The 21,825-nt window shown below is 41.2% G+C and overlaps 1 protein-coding gene across 2 annotated transcripts in view; it reads right to left on the bottom strand.

The window, feature by feature from the left end:
* The window catches only part of hira (histone cell cycle regulator a), a 129,551-nt gene that overhangs the window by 27,441 nt on the left and 80,285 nt on the right, over positions 1-21,825 (bottom strand). Inside the window, exons 14-16 of one of the 2 annotated variants that reach the window (XM_073055705.1) lie at positions 11,734-11,925; positions 1,849-2,019; positions 260-464 (exon numbers count right to left, since the gene is read on the bottom strand). In XM_073055705.1, coding sequence (XP_072911806.1) covers positions 260-464; positions 1,849-2,019; positions 11,734-11,925 — 568 coding nt within the window. The remainder of the gene's footprint in view (positions 1-259; positions 465-1,848; positions 2,020-11,733; positions 11,926-21,825) is intronic. The other variant, XM_073055706.1, reaches the window with a different exon arrangement.

The following is a 21,825-nucleotide window of genomic DNA, read 5'->3' on the forward strand; positions in this document are numbered from 1 at the left end:
CGACGGGTTATATGGTTTTGGAGTATCACAGTTGAGCTCAGTTCTTTTGCCCAAAAGATACCTGTGCATTGTTTGGAAAAGATTACACCAGCAGATTTTCAACTCCATTAGGAAGGAACAATGAGGCCAAATGCAGCATTGCCACCAAACTTTGGCAACAACAGTTAGCATATAAACAAATACAGAGACAAAGAAACAGTAGTTATCCACATAAGAAAATTTACCAACACCTTTAGGACACCAGTTATTTCACCCATACCTGAGATGCTAAGGCTACAGGCATATGTTTTGTTTCTTTCCTTGGTCGACCTTTCTTTTTCTTTTCCACAACTTCTCCCTCGGTGTCATTCTTGCGCTTGGACAGTGCTGAGATTTTAGAAGCTGGAATCTTCTCTTCACTGTCACTGCTACTCTCTTGAATTTCTCTAGCTTTGAAGTCTTTGGACAGGCCCAGCTCTTTACCCCTGGAAAGAAAACCACAGCAATTATAAGACCATATGATACAGGAGCAGAATTAAGCCACTCAGCCCCATCAAGGCTGGTCCGCCATTCCATCACAGCTGACATATTATCCCTCTCAACCGTATTCCATTCCTCCTGAACCATTCCAGAATCTAGTGATTCCTGAAAGATCATTACTAATATCTCCACAATATCTCAAGAACCCTGGGTGTATTCCTTCTGGTCCAGGTGACTTACCTACTTTCACAACTGTCAGCTTCCCATGCATTTTCTCCTTAGTAATAGCATCTACTCACTTCCCAACACACTCGCATTTCTGGCATACTGCTAGTGTCTTTTGTAGTGAAGACTGATGCAAAATACTTATTAAGTTCTTCCCGCACTACCCCATTACCACCTCTCCAGCATCACTTTCCAGCGGGCTTATATAGATTCTCACTTCTCTTTTGCTCTTTATATCTATATTTAGAAAAACTTATGGTATCCTCTTCGATATTAAGGGCTAGCTTACCTTCATATTTCATCTTTTCTCTCATGGTTTTTTTTAAGTTACCTTCTGTTGGTTCCCTTGTCAGTCATGGTTGCCTCATCTTGCTTTAAAATACCTCATTTTTAGGATGTATCTATTCTGTATCTTCCAAATTGCCCCCCAGAAACTCCTGCCCTTGCTGTTCTGTCATCATCACTGATAGTGTCCCCTTCCAATCACCTTTGGCCAGCTCCTCTCTCACGCCTCTGTAATTCCCTTTACTCCACTGTAATGATGATACACTCGACTTTATCTTTACCCTCTCAAACTGCCGGATGAATTCTATCACATTATGAGCACTGCCTCCTTAGGGTTCCTTTACGTTAAGCTCCCTAATCAAATCGGTTTCACTGCACAACACCCAATTCAGAATTGCCTTTCCCCTAGTGTGTTCAACAACAAGCTACTCTAGAAACCGTCCCTTAGGCATTCTGCAAATTCCCTCTCTTGGGATCCATCACCAACCTAATTTTCCCCAATCCACTGCATATTCAAATCTCCCATGACTACATTGCCTTTTTAGCCTTAACCTATTAACAATATGAGCCTTTCTCAATCACCTTGGATGAACATATGAAGTCCCAATTGTTAACTGAAGCATGCCTTGAGAAAATATCCTCTTGAACTCCTTTTAAAACATCAAGAATAAATAACATCACCTACAAATAACTTCGCAGAATGTGATTCCCCATAAAATATGTTTCCTTGTTATCAATGTTCCTGAGAAGTAACACATCTGGGAATATCTTATGGTGACATGTTGTTTCCAGTTAATTGATTGTAGTAATATTTTGTCATTGGTCTGTTAAGTTAATCAAAATAGACTCAACTGACGGCCTCCTGTTTCCATGCCATACCTGTCCAAGTCACTCTGCCTGGCAACAGAAGAGATGGGAGTTGTTCCTGGAGTGGATTTGGATCGTTCAGTGAACCTAGAGTCCAGAGCTTTCATCGGCTCAATCCGTGAAGGAGAAGTCAAAAGTTGAGTGCTTGTAGGTAGAGCAGTAGGTGTACTAGTGATTGTAGGCCTGGGAAATAAAGACATGACTTTAATGAACAGTTGACTCTCCCACCTACTTCACATCTGTAGTGTATTTGTAAACATCTACAATATGCTCAACTATGCACAGGAGTCTGTCTCACATCGCATCATTAAGTACAAGCTACCAGCATATAGTCACCTCCACCATGACTGAATGCTTTTAAGTAGCAGTAATAAACACTAACTGCTTGCAATTTGGCAAGGACTTTCGCTTTAATGGGGTAATAATACCACAAAATAGGGTATTTTATATGCTGTCAGAGATTTTAGGTTCATATGTTATTTTACTTTTTTCTTATTCCTCAACTTGAACATGCAGACGCTCCAGTGATTTTGTTCACTTGACTTATGTATAGCCTGCACACATGAACAAGCATATGGGAGACTGGCTAGATAAATTTTCCAGTTGCAAGTATCTTCTATCAGTTAGAAACTTGGTTTGCACCTCATTTCCAACTTACGAACTGTCTGGGTTATGAAGCGTTCACAGGAACAGAACCCTGTCGTAACCTTGGAAGAACCTATATTAATATACTGAGATATAACACAGGCATTGTGTAAATAACAACCCTTCATAATGAAGTCTTGATAATGAGCGTTTACAAGTTTGTCAGTTGCAGCAACCTAAAACGAAACCTCATCCCAGTATAGTGACATGAAATACGAAAGGCAAAATAATAGTCAGGCTGAATTCCTACTCTGAGCCCAGAAATGCTCTGGAAAATTTAGAACTTTGATGCACATGAATAGAAATAATCCCATTTAAGAGTAAAAATTCTACTGTCTCATTAAATGTTTAAACAATTCAGAGCTTATGTCTCTATTACCAGCACTCTGCTTAATATCTTTCTTGGTAGCTTCATAAATAAAAAAAATACAGTACAAAGAGGGCCAAGATAGAATTTCTGACATGGACCCCATGTTTGATTTTTTTCCAGTATGAACTCAACACCCTTTTCTTATTCTTTAATTTCAAGGATTCCTTCGGGTCCACCTGTTCTACATCACTGTCCTCCCAGAGTCAACATGTTGTGAACTTAATGCTATGAGCCCATGATTTTTTATGCTTGAGGATTGCATCCTTTCCATTCCTCGCCTGATGACAAGCAAACCATAACATGCAGAACCCTGGCTGCCTTCCAGTTCTAAATGAAGCAGAGAAAATGCAAAAGCCATGGCAGCATTCCAAACTTTGAATGAAGATGGCCATGTGTTCAGGCCCTTCTTCAAAGGTTTGAGCACCTAATCCATGCTGGCACTACAGTACAATATTGAGCGTCTTCTTTTGGGCAAGATACTGGGCACATGTACAGGTAAACACCTATAGTAAAGAAAAGCTGTTGAATTCTCCCTTTTGCCCTCTTGATACCTATCCTTACCTGCTCACTGCTTGCTGCGCCATTTGCATTGTTTACATTGGTTCCTGCTTTTACTTTCAACCCTGATCACGTATCAAGGGTACATAATCACAAAGTATTCAGGACATCTATTACCCACAATATAAATGGAATTAATTTACAAATATTTTTAATTCTTGTACATCTCAGCCCACCGACACAAAAACAATTTGGAGCCATGACTTTGGCAATCTATTTGGGATGGACATTAATGTTGAAAATTAATTCCCATCATGGATCCTCACTGCAGACTGAGACTGGGAATGGTGGCTGAGGAAGCAAATTATCTGTATGGTATTCCTCACTCCCCTAACCCAGTATTTCAAACATCAGACAGCAGCAAGAACTTAAGTGTTTTGGATCAGTCAGCTCTGCTAATACCAAATTGGAGAATTAAGCTTGATTGAAAGATTAAGCAGCTACACCTATTTGTGGAGCAAAGCAGGAGCCCGATGAAATGTGATTAACAGCATGCAGAGAATGATAAACTCAATGACCTACATGTGGTTCAAGCTGATTGAGTTAATTAAATAGAAGAATAATTCCACAGAACCTGGGACCTCCACAGGCAATTTCTCGTTGATTCCTTTTAACGAAAGCCACGGATTAATATTCTCAACCATAATTTGTGATTAATATAAGAAAACACAGGAATGTAGAAACTGAATATAACTACCTAAAAATGTATTTAGTTAGACTGTCAAGGAAAAAAGTGCCTGTATATGTGGCTGATGAAGAAACTTCATTAGTCTATATTGGCAATACAAATGTGATTAGCAAAATAAACTATTATGAATACATGGAGCAATCTGTTCAGGTGAGGTCACTTGGTTGTGAATATACATTCAGTGGCATCTTTATTAGTTACACCTGTACACCTGCTCATTAATGCAAATATCTAATCAACCAATCATGTGGCAGCAACTCAATGCATAAAAGCATAGAGGTGCAGTTGGTTTTCAGACCAAACATCATGGCAGTCAAGTGAATGGACAATAAATCCTGAAGATGGCAGTAATGCAACAATGTGGATGCCAACTGCTGTAAAAACTCAAGGAAGACAGACCAAACATCAGAATAGGGAAGAAATGTGATCTAAGTGATTTTGAGCCACAGACTGATTGTTGGTGCCAGACAAGGTGGTTTGAGTATCTCAGGAACTGCTGATCTCCTGGGATTTTCATACACAACAGTTTACAGAGAATTGTGTAAACACAAAAACATCAAATGAATGGCAATTCTGTGGGTGAAAATGCCTTGATCAGAGAAGAAAGACCAGACTGTCTCAAGCTGACAGGGATGCCACAGTAACTCAAATAACCATGCCTCACAACAGTGCTGTGCAGAGGAGCATCTCAATGCACAGCGCATCGAACCTTGAAGTGCATAGGCTAAAGCAACAGAAGACCACACCAGATTCCACTCCTGTAACTAAAAAAGTGGCCACAGAGAGTTTATCAATTTTGTGGGGATAACAGCAAAAATTGCAAATGTCATTCCACTCTTTAAGAAGGGAGTGAGGCAAAAGAAAGAAAATTACAAGACAGCTTGGCTTCAATGGTTGAAAAGATGTTGAAATTCATTATTAAGGATGAGGTTTTGGAGTACATGGAGGCACATGATAAAATAGGCCAAAGTCTGTGAGGTTTTCGAAAGGGGAAATTTTATCTGACAAATCTGTTGGAATTCTTTTGAGGAAATAACAGGCAGCATAGACAAAGGAGAGTCAGGGGATGTTGTTCATTTAGATTTTCAGAAGGCCTCTGACAAGTGCGGCTGCTTAACAAGATAAGAGCACATGATACTACAGGAAATGTACTAGCATGGATAGATGATTGGCTGATTGGCAGGATGCAAAGAGTGGGAATAAAGGAAGCCTTTTCTGGTTGGCTGCCAGTGACCACTGGTCTGCTACAGGGGTCGGTATTGGGACCTCTTCTATTCATGTTATATGGCACTGAATTGGACGAAAGAATTAATGGCCAAGTTTACGGACAAATCAAAGATAGGCGGAGGGACAGGTAGTGTTGAGGAAGCAGGAACTCTGCAGAAAGACAGACAGATGAGGAGAATGGACAAAGAAGTAGCAGGTGGAACACAGCTCTTTTGTCTCTTCCTCGCTCCTCCTCCTCCTGTGCCTCTTGTCGTCGTTCTGGAGACGTACATGCCTCTCCTCCCCTCTCTCATCTTTTTTGTCCTGACTCTTTGATCCTGGAGTCGTGCGGCTCTGGCCTCATCTGATTCTTGTTCTCTCCCTCTCCTTGCCACTTCCCAACGACATTTCGCGTCATCTCCTAACCATAATGTCCCCCCTCTCTTTCCAGGTGGCTTAATTAGGCTGACCATATTTTTTTTACCCTAATGCTGGATGGAAGATACAAAGCAGTAATACCAAAGGAAGCTAATTATTCTTGATGATGTGGTTGGCGCTCTCCTAAATGGATGTGATATAGTCACCGCTGTCTTTTGACTGCAGCAAAGGGTTTTATGGGTGTCTCGAAGTACATCATTATGGGTTATGGGATGTTATGTCATGCTTAAATTTAGAGAAGATCCGATGTTCAGTTTTTGAATCTAGTCAAGACTTTTATACATTGTGGGGAGCATTTTTGAGTTATTTTCAAAACCTTTGATTTGTTGTAAAAGTACAGATGGTGGGTAAAATATTTTATATGATAAGGGTTTTTTTTCCTGCTTTTCCTAACAGCTCCTACTTTGGTAGTGGGTTTAGATTTTTTTCTGTATAACAATATTATATTTCAATATTACTATTTAAGTTATATGAATACAGGGTTTTGTGACTGTAACTATTTTTAATACAATGTATTTGGTACTAGTTTTTTTTGACTTATAATATATATCTTGTACTCTGTATTCCTTTATGCAGAAACTAATAAAAATATTGAAAGAGAAGTACATTGTTACAGTAAGATTGAATGATCTTTTATTGATGGGTGGCAGTTAGATCTGTCCCAATCCTGTATATGCTGGTGAACAGCAGTATGTGACGGCTTGAAATAGAGCTGCCCTGCCCTTTTTGCTCCAGTTGGTGTCGCTGCTGAAGTTGGCCATGCACATGCTTCGTGGTGTGGCGTCCCGATTTCCATGATGGCGGATCGGCTCTCAGGTGAAAGCGGGGCAGTTGATTTTGGCGAATGAACAATTTTATACCAATATATTACCCTGAACTTTGCCTGCATTCTGTAAGTTAGTGCATTTTAAGTCGATTTAGCCAAAAATAGTGCCGCTGTAATGCACCATTTGCGCTAATTGGAGGTCACAAACAGACGGACAGAGCATGAGTTTTAGTCGTATATAGATATAGTGGGTAATGCTGCCATCTAGTGGAACTCTGAACAATTCTAATAAAAGAATTCAAAACCACATTTGGTTGAATATTGTAGCTTCAGGTTTCAGTTTGGGTGGTGGAAGACAGATGCACATCATGTAATAATAACATGCTATCACTCCCACTGAGAACACTCCACCTGGAAACAAACAGACTGACAAAACAACTGACCCATAATAAAAATGATCACTTGAAGTTCAAAGTAAATTTTTTAATCGAAGTACATATATGTCACCATATACAACCCTGAGATTTGTTTGTCGCGGGCATACTCAGTAAATCCAAGGAAGACTGCACCCAACAGGGTGGACAAACCAACAATCAAAAGACAACTAACTATGCAAGTATTAAAGAGAGGGAAAAAAACAAATAAATAAGAGATGAAGAATCCTTGGTTGTGGGAGCAATTCAGTGATGGGGGAGGGGGACAAGTGAAGTTGAATGAAGTTATCCCCACTAGTTCAGAGCTTGAAAGCTGAAGGATAATAACTGCTCTCGTGGGTCCGGAGGTTTCTGTACCTTCTTCCTGATGGCAGCAGCAAGTAGAGAGCATGAGCAGGGTGTTGAAGTCCTTTGTGATGGATGCTGCTCACCCACAACAGTGCTCCATGTGGATGGAGGGGGCAGGCTTTACCCATGACAAACTGGGCCATATCCACCACTTCTGGTAGGATTTTCCATTTTATGGCATTGGCATTTCCATACTGAGCGGTGATGCAACCTGTCAATATACTCTCCACCACACAACTATGGGAGTTTGTCAAAGTATTAGATTTGGCATGACATCTTCGCAAATGTTTAAGGAAGTAGAGGCGTTGCCATGCTTTCTTCAAAATTGTACTTATATGCTGGGCTCAGGACAAGTCCTCTAAAATGATAACACCAAGGAATTTAAAGTTGCTGACCCTCCACACACACCAAGATCTGGCTCAGGGACCTCTGTTTCCTCCTCTGGAAGTCAATCATCAGCTCCTTGGTCTTCCTGCCATTGAGTGAGAGGTTGTTGTTGTGGTACCATTCAACCAGATTTTTGATCTCTGTTCTATAAGCTGGTTCATCTCCAACTTTGATTCAGCCTACAAAATTGGTGCCATCAGCAAACTAAACACGGCATTGGAACTATGATTATCCTCAGTCATAAGCGTAAAGCGAGTACAGCAGGGGGCTAAGCACACATCCTCAGAAGGCAGTGGAGGCCAATTCTCTGGCTGCTTTCAAGAAAGAGTTAGATAGAGCTCTTAAAGATAGCGGAGTCAAGGGATATGGGGAGAAGGCAGGAACGGGGTACTGATTGTGGATGATCAACCATGATCACAGTGAATGGCGGTGCTGGCTCGAATGGCCTACTCCTGCGCCTATTGTCCATTGCCTTTGCTGATGGAGATTGTTACTAATCTGAACTGACTGGGTCTGCAAATGAGAAAATCAAGGATCCAATTGCCCAAGGAGGTATTCAGGGCAAAGTCTGAAGCTTATTGATTAGTTTTGAAATGATGATAATATTGAATGCCAAGCTGTAGTCGATAAAGAACATCCTACTGTCTGCACTTTTGCTGTCCAGATGTTCCATAGTTAAATGAAGAGCTAATGAAATGCCATCTACTATGGACCTGTTGTGACGGTAGGAAAATTGGAGTATATCCAAGTCACTTCTCAGACTGGAGTTGATGTATTTCATCACCAACCTCTCAAAACACTTCATCACAGTGGATGTAAGTGCTACTGGATTATAGTCATTGAGGCAGGATACCACATTCTTCTTAGGCACCAGTATGCTTGAGGACTTTCTGAAGCAGGTGGGTACCTCAAACTGCCAAAGCAAGAGGTTAAAGATATCAGTGAACACTCCAGCCAGTTCATTAGCACAAGTCCAGTACTCAACCAGGTACCCCAACTAGGCCGGATACCGTGGGTTCATGTCATGCATCTTTCATTGATTCAAGTTCAGTTGGAATTGCCGATTTGCCCCGAGGTGGCTTTTGAGAGATCGTACCGGGACCTCTTGTATCTTATTTGGTTGCCAAACCTGAATGACTCTGATCTTGCTTTTGCCAGATTACAGATCTCCTGATTCATCTGGGGCTTCTGATTGGGGAAGACTAGGAATGATTTTGTGGGGACACACTTGTCTATGACAACTGTGGCGTGTTCATTCAGATCCACTGATGAGCCCTTGAACATAGCCTCGTCCACTGACTTGAAGCAATCCTGTTGCCGCTCCTCTGCCTCCTGTGATGACCTCTTTGTTGACCTTATCTCTGAAGCCTTGCTCTTTAACCTCTGCCTGTACGCAGGTAGGAGAAGGACAGCCAAGTGATCAGATTTCCTGAAATGTGGTCTGGGCATGGAACAGTAGGCATTCCTTATTGTAGTATAGCAGTAGTCTACTATGTTGGGATCTCTGGATCCCAAAGTGGCCACCTCTTCCTCAATCTTCATCTTCTTCAACTTCTGTTCTTCGCTCTGGTGCTAAAGATTATTTGCTGATGTTAATTGGGCAGAGATTTCTTCAAACATGCCCGGCTGAAGTCTCCAACTATGATTTAAAATGTGTCAGTGTGGACTGTTCGTTGTTTGGTGATGGCAGCATACAGAAATGCCTGATTTCATTCGGCCCATAGTGGTCTGTAACCTGCAGTCAGGATCACGGAGGAGAATTCCCTTGATAAATAGAAAGGTCGGCATTTGACCGTTAGGTGATCCAGGTCGGGAGGAACAGGAGTATGACAAAACTGCCTTATCAAAACACCACAGAGAGTTTATCATGAAATACACCTTTTTGCTTTTTTTGAATCAGCAATTCAGTCCATCCTATGTATAGAGATGCCTTGATTACCAAATCTGCCGTACTGAGAGTAAGCCACAGAATACAACAATTTCTTATTTCCCTTCGATATAGCAAACTTGCCTTCACATCCTCAATCTTATTCCCATTTGCTAACAAGATGCTGAGTAAAGGGGCCGCAACCCTCTGCTTTTCAGTCTGTTTAGAGTTCCCTGCCTCACTTCCGGCCATGGCAGTGAACCTTCATCCGCTTGGAGGTGCCCTACCTACTTGCTTGCGAGTTAAGACTGCCGAGCCCTTCAGAAGATCTTGAAATCTGTAGTTAATCAGTTCAAAATTACGTTGCTTAAATGGGAATTATAGTACATGCTGAAGATTGTAGTGACAGTATTCAAGACAAGTATATTTAGAAGCTTTGTAAGCAGCCCGCAGAACATCGCCATGGTTCACCAGCACCATCTTGGTCACAGACTTAACAAATGATTGAGAAACCTGGGTATTTCCCGATTAAAATTGAGTCAGGTTAATTATCAGTTAGCTCATGGAAAATCATTTTGCATGGTAACAGCTCAGTTTCATTTGTTCAGGCAGAACTTGTTTCTGTTCATTGATTCCTCTTGCCACTCTAACAAATGTAACTGAAAAGATCGATTATAAATATATTTACGCATGTGTTTTATGAATTTGAACCCAGACCCTGAATAGTTGCACAATGCCCCCTTTCCTCTCACTTTTTTATACTGTACCATTCATTCCCTTGCCCTTTACCTCAGCTTCATCTCTTTTTATGATTGTACCTTTCACCTCCAACTTCACCTCTCATTGCAGAACAGCCTTACTGAACATCCACGAGATGCAAAGCCTGTCCTTTTATCTCCCCCTTCCCACCTCCAGGTTCCGAGGTGAAACAGTGAGGCATTTTATTCACTGTATTCATGGCTCATCATGCAATGGGGAGTCTAGAAAGACACTGCTTTGAAGAAAACACCGATTTATTCTTTTGTTCTCCTGTCAACAAATCTCTTCACTCTACTCTCTGTTCCTCAATTTCCATACATGCTTCAGTAGAAATTAAGTTCCAGAAAGACCAGCTAATCTTTTTCCACAATGAATATACAACCTTTAAGACTCCAAATTCAACAAATTTAGACAAAGATGCTGAAATTCCACTTCACACTTACTGAGTCATGTTTTGTTTTTTCCCTTGTCCCATAACCACAGTCTTTCTTCTTACACCATCTTTCTTTTATTCATAGATTAATGGAGGCAGGCTCTTCAACTGTTCATGCCAACCAAGATTCTGAGCTGGTACTATTTGCCTGCCTTTAGTATCCCTCACAACCCTCTTATCCACGCACCAATGTTAATGTATGTGCCTCAATCACTTCCTCTGGTAGCTCATCCCATATACCCACCTGGTGAAAAGGTTGCAAATCAGCTTCCTATTAAATCTCTCCCCTCTCGACCTAATCCCATGCCCTCTAGTCCTCAATCCTGGGAAAAAGAATGAGTGTATTTAACCCTATCTATGCCCCTCACAATTTTACACATCTCTGTAAGGTCACTCCTCATTCTCCAACACTCCAATGAATGAAGCCTCTCTCCATAACTCATTCAGTTTCTCCTGTTTGTCACCTTTACCTTTTTGTCCTCTCACCCCACTGTTGAAGCCTTAACGGCTTCCTTCCTCCCACAGATGTTGCCTGACCTGTTATTTTCTTACTTTCTATTTCAGTTCTGCAGTATAGTTGTTGTTTCTCTGTTGAACTAAAAGAGGCTTTCTTCGGTTCCCTTTTGTTGCTTTAGTACTGACTCGCTGCCAATAGGTGGCACTGTTGCTCCACTAAAACCACAAGAGTTCACTGCACCTGCTTTACTCCTTCCCTCAAGTGGGGGAGGGGAAGCATCTTTTGTTCTTCTGCACTTTTTGCAGAAACCTACGCCTGCAAACTCAAATCAAACAAATCTGTTTTGATTTTGCTCAGCACCAATCAAATATCCAATAAGGAATTGAACAAACATTCTCACACTTGAATTTGCACTGCATCTGAACAAACTGGGTTATAAAAGACAGCATTATGCCCAGCGGCAGATGAGAAGTGGGTTTAATGTCCATGTACGTTTGCACCAATATTCAAATCAAGTTGTACTTAGCACTGTGCACCTTACCCGTCTTTGCTGGGTATGTCTTCCGGTGGCTTTGCAGTGACTGGTGTGGGGTCCTGAGATAGTTTAGCAGAGACAGATTTGGCAGCATTAGAGTCAGAGGAAGGCTGTTGCTGGCTGATCTGTGAAGGCAGCACTGACCCTGGAAGTGCCCCTGTGATGGGGACACTATTAAAAAAAGCAGTTGAAAAATCCCTAATAATAAAAAGAAAAATAAGTAAGTTGTGAAAGAAGCCATTTCGTGGTATTACTAGATTCTTACACCATTGCTCTTAGACCACAAGATATAGGAGCAGAATTATTTCATTCGGCCTATTGAGTCTGCTCTGCCATTCAATTGTGGCTTTTTTTTGCCATTCAATCATGGCCCTTTTTTCTCCCCCCAATAATCATTCTCCTGTCTTCTCCCTGTAACCTTTAATCCTTTACCAGTCAAGAATCTGTCAATCTTTGCCTTAATGCACCCAGTGATTTGGCCTCCACTGTCCTCTGTAGCAAAGAATTCTAAAGTTTCACCAGCCTACGGCTGAAAAAAAAACACCTCCTCATCTCATTTCTAAAGGAACTGTCCCATTATTCTGTGCTCTCAGATCCTGGACTTTCCTACTAAGGGCAAAGCCTCTCCACATCCACTCTATCCTACCTTTTTAATATTTACTAGCTTTCAATGAGATCTCCTCATTCTTCCAAATTCCCTTGAGTGCAAGACTAGAAACATCAAACTTCTCATGGAACAGTACAGCACATGACAGGCCCTTCGGCCCACAATGTTATGCCAACCTTTTAACATACTGCAGGAACAATCTAACCCTTCCCACAGATAACCCTGGTTTACTTTCATCCACATGCCAATCTAAGAGTCTCTTGAAAGTCTCAGCCTCTAACACCTCACCCAGCAATATGTTTCATGTGCTTACCACAACCTATGTAAAACACCTACCTCTGACATTCCCCTATACCTTCCTCCAATCACTATCAAAGTATGTCCTATTGTATTAGCCATTGCCACCCTGGGAAAAAAAGCCACTGGCTGTTCACCCAATCTATGCTTCCTATCATCTTACACACCTCTGTCAAGTTACCTCCGATCCTTCTTTGTTCCAAACGGAAAAGCTCAAAGTTGCTAACCCTTTCCTCATAAGACATGCTCTCTAATCCAGGCAGTATCATGGTAAATCTCCTGCATCCTCTTTAAAGATGCCACACCCTTCCTACAATGAGGTGACCAAAACGAAGTACAATACTCCAAATGTGGTACAGTTTTATAGAGTTGCAACATTACCTCACAGCCCTTGAATGAGTTCAATTCTCTGATGAATGAAGTCCAATACACCATACACCTTCTTGACCACCCTGTCAACTTGCAGGCATCTTTGAGGGATCTACTGTATGGAATACATGCTCTCCTTGAAAATTAACCATTGCATTAAAGTCACTCAAGTGAAAACAATTTTGTGGAATTCAGGGGATGCACGCCACACTATAACCAATCTCTATGAAGCTGGGCAACAGTGCACAATCGCAATCTTACAGACACACCGAGTCACACAAAACAACCCCAACAAGGAGGAGTATTAGGAGCATGCAAGTTCTGGCTGGGACAGTTCATAAAATCTCACATCACTTAGGACATAAAGGCAAGAGTCTACAATGAAAAAGTCCACTGGAGTATGCAGAGTGACAGGGATAGAACACTTCATGATGTGTATTAATTTGTTACTGCTACACATACTGTACTTTATTGTGAGTTGGGAGTGCTGAACAAGTTACTGCTTCTGTTTGGTTCTCTGCTAATCCAAAAGTTCCTCACCACTAGCAGCTATTATCAAGTTAAACCATTATCTGGATGGTTCAAGACTCAGACCACCCCAGTTTCTCAAAACTCTACATTCACAAGGAATAGAACTTTACAAACATCTCACAATGTTCAGATATGGGATGGGTAGTGACATACAAGTGGTAGACTATGATTGGCACCAACATCAAAGTGTTTTTAAATCACATTCTGTTCAGTAACACCTCCACTAATCCTTTAACCACATCGTCAGACAGGAGGTCACCAATGATAGAAACCTGACCAGGTTAGGCACATAAATATGTGTACCCTTTGGCAAGTGATTCACTTCCTTTCTTCTTAACGTCCACTATCTGCAAAGAACATGTCAGATGTGTAAACTGCCCAGAATAATGCAGCTGCTGGACAAAGCAGCTCACTTGATTTAGACCCACCCACCTAAAACTTTGCTCCCTCCACCACTGGCATATCATAGCTGCACTGAGCATGGCATTCACAATGCACAGCAGCATACGATCAGAGCTTCTCCAATTTCTCCAACCCAAGCCTTCTATTCTTGGATGCCCAATGGTTCACAGTGCCTATCACCAATTCTTCACCACTGCTGGTCTAACTACTATGATTTCCAGTTGAAAAGCACAGCCCAAATAGTTAAACTTAGATGACAGGAAGTGGCCACCCACTCAATGATGTGATGACATGGGTAATTACTGTAGGCCTTGCCAATGGATTCCACACCTTAACTATCAGAGTATATTTCTGAGTAAAAAGATCAGCAGCAATTTAAAACATAGTGCAACTTCCTTCAGGAAACTACCTGCTACCTATCAGTATTATATGCCTATTATTTCTCCTGTACAGGTAGTAGATTCCTTCTCTATATATCCATCCCAAACATCTCTGTGAAAATAAACTTTGTCATGTTTGTTTCAACAAATATAAAAGGTTCAGACTGCATTGCCACACACGGGTATTGGGTATATTGAAAGCAGAGGTTGATGGGTTCCTGTTTAAGGCTGTCAAAGGGCATGGGGAAAAGGCAGGAGAATGGGTCTGAGAGGGACAATAACTCAGCCATGATTGAATAGTGGAGCACATCGATGAGCAATATGGCCTAATACTCTTCCTATGTCTTATGGTTTTATTATTTGGATTAACTGCAAGTAATAAAAAGAATGAGAACTGCATATAAAGAAAGGATAATATCTGTGAATAAATGAAACAGCTTAATATCTGGTTCTTAATGCTTAATACATAAATAGTTGTAATACAAAATTTAATTCCTAGAAGCCCAAATTCATGTGCATCTGGGTATACTGATGATAATAGCACCATCTCCAATGCACTGAGCTCAGTGAGGAGATTTTTGAAGACTTGCAGGATACAAGGGGGGCATGGATCAAATCAAAAAGCTATTATGAAAATCAACCCCTGGGAAATTCTACACTATTGGATATTACACAAATAAATCATAAATCACATAGTAACTGGGAGTCTGCATACAGCTTAGCACTGGAATAATTTTAAAACACGAGAAATTTTGCCTCTTCAACAGTAGCACATCTAGCATCTGAGTTAGGCCAAGGATCTGTAAACCTGGTAATTTATTATCAAGCACCACAAAGCTATACACACTGAATTGCAGAAAGCTTGGAAGCTTTAGTCTGCAAGCTAGGAAGAAAAAGAATCCAATCAAGTTACTGAAAAGTTTTCAATAGAGGTCTGATAATTAGAAACAATCAAGTTCTAATTTCCACTGAAGCAAAATGTAATTTGGAAGGAGACTTAATAATCTATTTCTCGACTCAAAAACTATAATACACATAACACCCCAGCAGTGCAGAAAATTTCTGGCCGATGTAAGTACATTCAAAAGTATTAGGAAACAAACTAAACAAACAAAACTTTTGTTTTTCCTATAGAAGTTCTCATCTTATAACATACAGTATGCACAATAAAGCTAAACATGTAATTGTTGTGCTGTGGCTAGTTTCCACTGGTGGCATAATTTTTGGAAGTGAGAATTTGTTTAATTAGTCAATGAGGTTTTGTATTATTTCCATCTGAAATTGTAGCCAATTTCCATTACACCCTAAGCAAATTCTCCATCAAAATACTGAATTCAAGAACCAAGATGTTGCAGCTCTATAATACCCTGGTTAGACCACACTTTATTGCATTCAGTTCTGGTTGACTCATTACAAGAATGATGTGGAAGCTTTAGAGAGGATGCAGAGGAGATTTAACCAAGATTCTGCCTGGATCACGGAGCATGACAGGTTGAGCAAGCTGGGGCTTTTCTCTTTGGAGCAAAGGGGGTTGAGAGATGACATGATAGAAGTGTACACTGTGGTAAGAGACATACATCAAGCGGATAGACAAGAGATTTTTTTCCCAGGGTGGAAATAGCTAACATGAGGGGGAATAATTTTATGGTGATTGAAAAAAAGTACAGGGGATGTCAAAAGTGATTTTTTCTTTTAAACATTGAAAATGATGGGTATGGATAGCACTGCCAGGGGTGGTAGTAGAGGCAGATACATTAGGGACTCTTAAATAGGCACATGAATGATAGATGAAAGAAAAATGGAAGGATCTGTAGAAAGGAAGAGCTAGATTGATCGTAGAATAGGTTAAAAGTTCGGCACAACGTCATGTGCTGAAGAGCCTGCAATGTGCTGTAATGTTCTATGTTCTAAATAGAAGCATTTAACGCAAGTAATATTCCATGAGATTACAGAACTATCTCTGGTGCTCTCTCAGCTTCCTTACAGAGCAGAGGAAATACAGTAAACTGTTGAAAGATGATCTTCGTATGGTTGCCTTATTCTGGTCCAAACGGTTCCTTTCATGGTGATATTTGAAGTTTCTCATTAAGTAGTGAATAAACATAAGGTCATAAAATACTGAAGCAAAATTAGGCAATTTAGCCCATCAGGTCTGCTCCGCCATTTCATCACGGTTGATCCAATTTTCCTTTCAAACCCAGTCTCCTGCCTCTTCCCATATCCCTTGATGCCCTGACCAATCAACAATCTATCAACCTCTGCTTTAAATATACATAAAGACTTGGCCTCCACAGCTGCCCATGGCAAAGAATTCCACAGATTCACCACTCTCTGATGAAAGAAATTTCTCCTCCTCTCCGTTCTAAAAGGACGTCCATCTATTTTGAGGCTGTACCCTCCGGTCTTACACTTCCTCACCTTAAGGAACATCCTCTCCACATCCATTCGATCAAGGCCTTTCACTATTCGATAGGTCTCACCTCATTCTTCTGAATTCCAGTGATTACAAGCCCAGAGCCATCAAATGTTCTACATATGACAAAACACTCAATCCTGGAATTATTTCTGTGAACCTCCTTTGAATCCTCTCCAGTTGTAGCACATCCTTTCTAAGCTAAGTGGCCCAAAACTGCACACAATACTCCAAGTGAGGCCTCACCAGCTTGTTATTATAAAGTCTCAACATTACATCCTTGCTTTTACATTTTAGTCCTCTTGAAATGAATGCCAACATCACATTTGCCATCATCACCACAGACTCAACCCGCAAATTAACCTTCAGGGTATCCTGCACAAGGACTCCCGAGTCCCTTTGCACCTCAACTTTTTGTATTTTCTGTCCATTTAGAAAATAGTTAACCTTTTCATATCTTCTACCGAAGTTCATGACCGTACACTTCCCAACACTGTATTCCATCTGCTACTTCTTTGCCCATTCACCTAATCTGTCTGTCCTTTTGTAGCTTCTCTCAATAACACCTGCCCCCTCCTCCTACCTTCATATTGTCTGCAAGCTTTGCAACAAAACCATTAATTCCATCATCCAAATCACTGAAATATAATGTAAAAAGAATTGGTCCCAACACAGATCCCTTTGGAACACCACTAGTCACCAGCAGCCAACCAGAAAAGGCTCCCTTTATTCCTACTCTTTGCCTCCTCCCAATCAGCTACTGCTTTATCCAAGCTACAATCTTTCCTGTAATACCATGGGCTTGCGGCTTGTTGAGCAGCCTCATGTGGCACCTTGTCAAGGGCATTCTGAAAATCCAAGTACACAACACCAACCAATTCTCCTTTGTCTATCCTGCTTGTTATTTCTTCAAAGGATTCCAACAGATTTGTCAGTCAAGATTTTCCCCTGAGGAAACCATGCTGACTATGACCTATTTTATCAGGTGCTTCCAAATTCACTGAGACCTCATCCTTAATAATCGACTCCAACATCTTCCCAACCACTAAGGGTAGACTAACTGGCCTATAGTTTCCTTTCTTCAGCCTCACTCCCTTCTTGAAGAGCAGAGTGAAATTTGCAATTTTGCAGTCTTCCAGAATCTAGTGATTCTTGAAAGATCATTACTAATGCCTCGACAATCTATTCAGCCACCTCTTTCAGAACTCTGGGGTGTACACCATCTAATCCATGTGACTTGGCTACCTTCAGACCTTTCAGTTTCCCCAAGCACCATCTCTCCAGCTATGGTAACTTCACACACCTCATGAACCAACACCAGGAACTTCCACCAAACAGCTAGTGTTTTCCACAATGAAGACTGATGCAAAATACTTAATCAGTTCATCTGCCATTTCCTTGTTCCCCATTACTGCCTCTCAGCATCGTTTTCCAGTGGTCCAATATCCACTCACGTGACTCTTTTACATTTTATGTATCTCAAGAAACTTTTGGTATCCTCTAATATTATTGGCTAGCTTACGTTCGCATTTTATCTTTACCTTCTTAATGACTTTTTTAAGTTGCCTTCTGGTGATTTTTAAAACCTTCCCAATCCTCTAACTTCCCACTAATTTTTGCTCTATCATATGCCCTCTCTTTGGAGATCACTTGTAGATGGGACACACAGATTTGCTATTTTAACAGTGAATGTAAAACCCTCTTTCTGTTCCAATTTAAACTGAGTTCTTCTAACTCTCATACAATTTGATGAAGTCACTATCATTCACAAAGTTAACAGAGGCCTGTTAACTTGAATGAATAGCAAAAACAGAATGTAATACACAGGCCCCAAATTCAGCAGGAACATCCTCTCAGGAGACAGCAACCACAACACATGCATACACCATTAAGGTTGACTACAGCCATCAGTCCCATAACAATCCAAATAGAGCCTGCTCCATGGCCCAACTGCAAAGGTTAAAGTTCACTGTTCACCATAAATCGTATTGCCCCTCAAATATGAATCTGAAGTTATAAAAGAGAATGTTTGTGTTGAATATCAGAGCAACACCTGAATCATAATGGAGCCACATGCAGCTCACGACTCGTAGCTTGGACAACCACGCACAATGCATGTTATGTTCAGGATTGCTAACTTTGACAGATGATACAAGTTCAGAGACATTTACCAATGATCAAAGAAAGCATCAGAAAGTGATTTCAGTATTATGTAGTTCATCTGTCAACTACTGACTGAACTGCTGGAACACTATCCAAGTACGGTTTAAAACAAAGTTGTATTTACATCACACCAGTCATGCCCAGTCCAGAATGTGCAAAAAAGGTTGGGAGATACCAGCAGTCATGAAATGGGTGGATAAACTACCCAATTCATCCGAGCCCCCCTGCATGCCATAAAGGATGCAAAGTTCAGCCTGAAACCACTACAAACATTGTACTACAATTTCTTTCTCAGTGTAGTCACAGGTTGCTATTTCGTACCAGAGCCACTTCCTTTTAAAGCTTCTGACTGAAGCTTGATGTCTCTCCCATCATTTGTTACCTAATAATGTTGTTAATTCCCTATTCTCCACTTCCTTGTTTGTTGAAGCACTCGTTGGTACAGTTGGGGATAGAACGACGATAATGACATGAGCTGTGGGGCAGAGGCGTGATCTAACTGAAGAGCTGGTCAGGCTTGAGGGGCTAAAGGAGAGAGTTGAGTTCTGATACTGTGCCAATAGAAGAAAACTAATTCCAACAAAGAGTGCTATCTTATTGTCCAGAACAGCTGTCGACTTCCTATCCGGTGTGCTGCAGAAAAGGCACAGCCAGCCGAGGCACTAGACTTGGCGACTTTAAAAATTGCTCCATAGAGATTACATGTCCTACATTTCTTCTGTAATTATTCCATTTTCTTCTATACATTTCTATATATTTGTCCCTATGTATTTCTTCTATCTTCCATAAAGATTACATCCGAAAGGGAGGGCTGCTCGTTACAAGTCCAAGAGTAGCAATATACAGTATTTCTGACCAATCTTATGGTCCCATTTCCTCACATTTTCATTCCCTGTAGCATTCTTGAGGCTGCTCCATGATCCATATTGAATCGATATTTTTATTATTTTATTTATTTACAGATACATTATGGTTACAGGCCCTTCAAGCCCAATGAGCCCACCCAACTAAACCAATGTAAACAATTAACCTACTAACCCATATGTCTTTGGAATGTGGGGGGACACTGGAGCACCCAGAGGAAACCACGCAGTCACAGGGAGAATGCAGAAACTCCTTACAGAGAGCAGTAGGAATTGAACCCTGGTTGCTGGTGCTGCAGTAATGTTACACTGATCACTGAACCACCGTACTGCCAAGTAATATCATGGTAGAAATAAATTACCCTGAACTTTCTCCAGCTCCACATATACAAGACAAAGCCTCAATTCAAACTCCATCCAATTTCAGCCCCACCAATAACCAAGGCACATGTTTCTTCTGCAGCCTCATTTTTCTCACGCGCCTTGCCCAGGCACCATACTATCAGGTACTTGATCAACAGTTCTTTCATGGGATGTGTGTTGAGATAAATATATCTATTGATACGTATCATAAAATACAAGGACCAGGTATGTGTCTAGGAAGGCAACATAACCTCAAGAAAATAAACTTGCAGCACAGTAAAGGGAGAAGCACTGTACATCAGACAACTATTCGCTGTTTCTGGAGTTCGAGCCCATTGCTTGGGGTGCCATCATTGGCGAGTCTGGAGTTTGAGGCCTGGTGTTCAGTGGGTTCTGGGTTTGATACTAAGGACTGAGGCCAGAGGGTTGACTTGGAAGTTGGGGTAGTCAAAGGCTGAATGTCAGCTTGTCAGAGTCCAAATCCAAGTCAGCTGAGGAAAAGATGCCCCGTCCTGGGGTTAGAGGACTGTGTGTGTGTGCGTGGCTGGGAGGGAGGAACAGGGCTTACTTTGCTGTTGTTGCTTTGTTGCTTGTTTAGTTCTGCTTTGTTGTGTTCTGTGTTGTATTGCCAAGTATTGTCGGCACGTTTTATCGGCACCGAAATGTGTGGTGACACATGCGGGCTGCCCCCGGCACTTCCTCAGGTGCATTGGTTGTTAATACAAATGATGTTTTTCATTATGTTTCAGAGAACGTGTGATAAATAAACTTAAATCTTGAAGCAGTCAATGAAAGAGAACATTTCTTGACAAGAAAGGCCCTTACTGGAGAACAGCGTTAAATTTAACTTCTTCTTTAGACTGCAGATAAGTTAACAATTTCGACCTGAACAGACGCTGAAGATCTTTCAAACTGTACAGTGCCCAAAGATGAGTCATGCAAATGTATGCCAGTCAATGAAACAATACCTCTACAACAGACATTCTGATAGACTGTTCTTAATTTTAAGAATACTCAAACATGAATTTCCAACAAGAAGTTCAGAGTATTCCAGCCTCTTCGAGCGGCAGGCATATTATGACCTCCTTCTGTCTAACCAAAATGAGCTTTAGCAGTGATCATACAAACCTACTCAGCCATGACAAGCCTCTCAATGTGGCCTGACAACCTTCAGTGGCCATAAACACAGCACAGCTGCCTCCTTACACTCCCTGGAGTTCCGAAATTTCTGGAAAATCAATCACTTCAGAGTCACTGCTGAACACTTCCTGCCTGCGGTGCTTGCTGATACCACACCACAGCCCAAACACTCAGATACGGCGACAAATTCTCTGACCACATCCTCTTCACCTTCATCTAAGATATCGGTACCCCCAAGACCAATGGAACAAAACTTTTGTTCCTCTATACTGCAGCAATCTCAGAACAACCACTGAGCAAACAATCTGCTGTGTTCAGGCCTGCCTGCTACACGTGAGGTTTATAAAGGACCCTGATGATCCGTCCATAATGCACAAAGAAACAGAGCAGTGCAAGTAGTTGACTGGAGAGTTACAAATCTGTAAATCAATGACGGACAATAAAATGACACCAAGCCCTCGGCATGTGATAACCATCTAAACAAAACAAATTAAACTAACTGCCCCTCTCAGCTTTATATTAAGGATTAAATGCACATGGGTCTGAGAGTGATTTCTTCTTGAAACCGTC

This window comes from Hemitrygon akajei, chromosome 9 (assembly GCF_048418815.1).
Source record: "Hemitrygon akajei chromosome 9, sHemAka1.3, whole genome shotgun sequence".
In the NCBI taxonomy this organism is placed as follows: Eukaryota; Metazoa; Chordata; class Chondrichthyes; order Myliobatiformes; family Dasyatidae; genus Hemitrygon; species Hemitrygon akajei.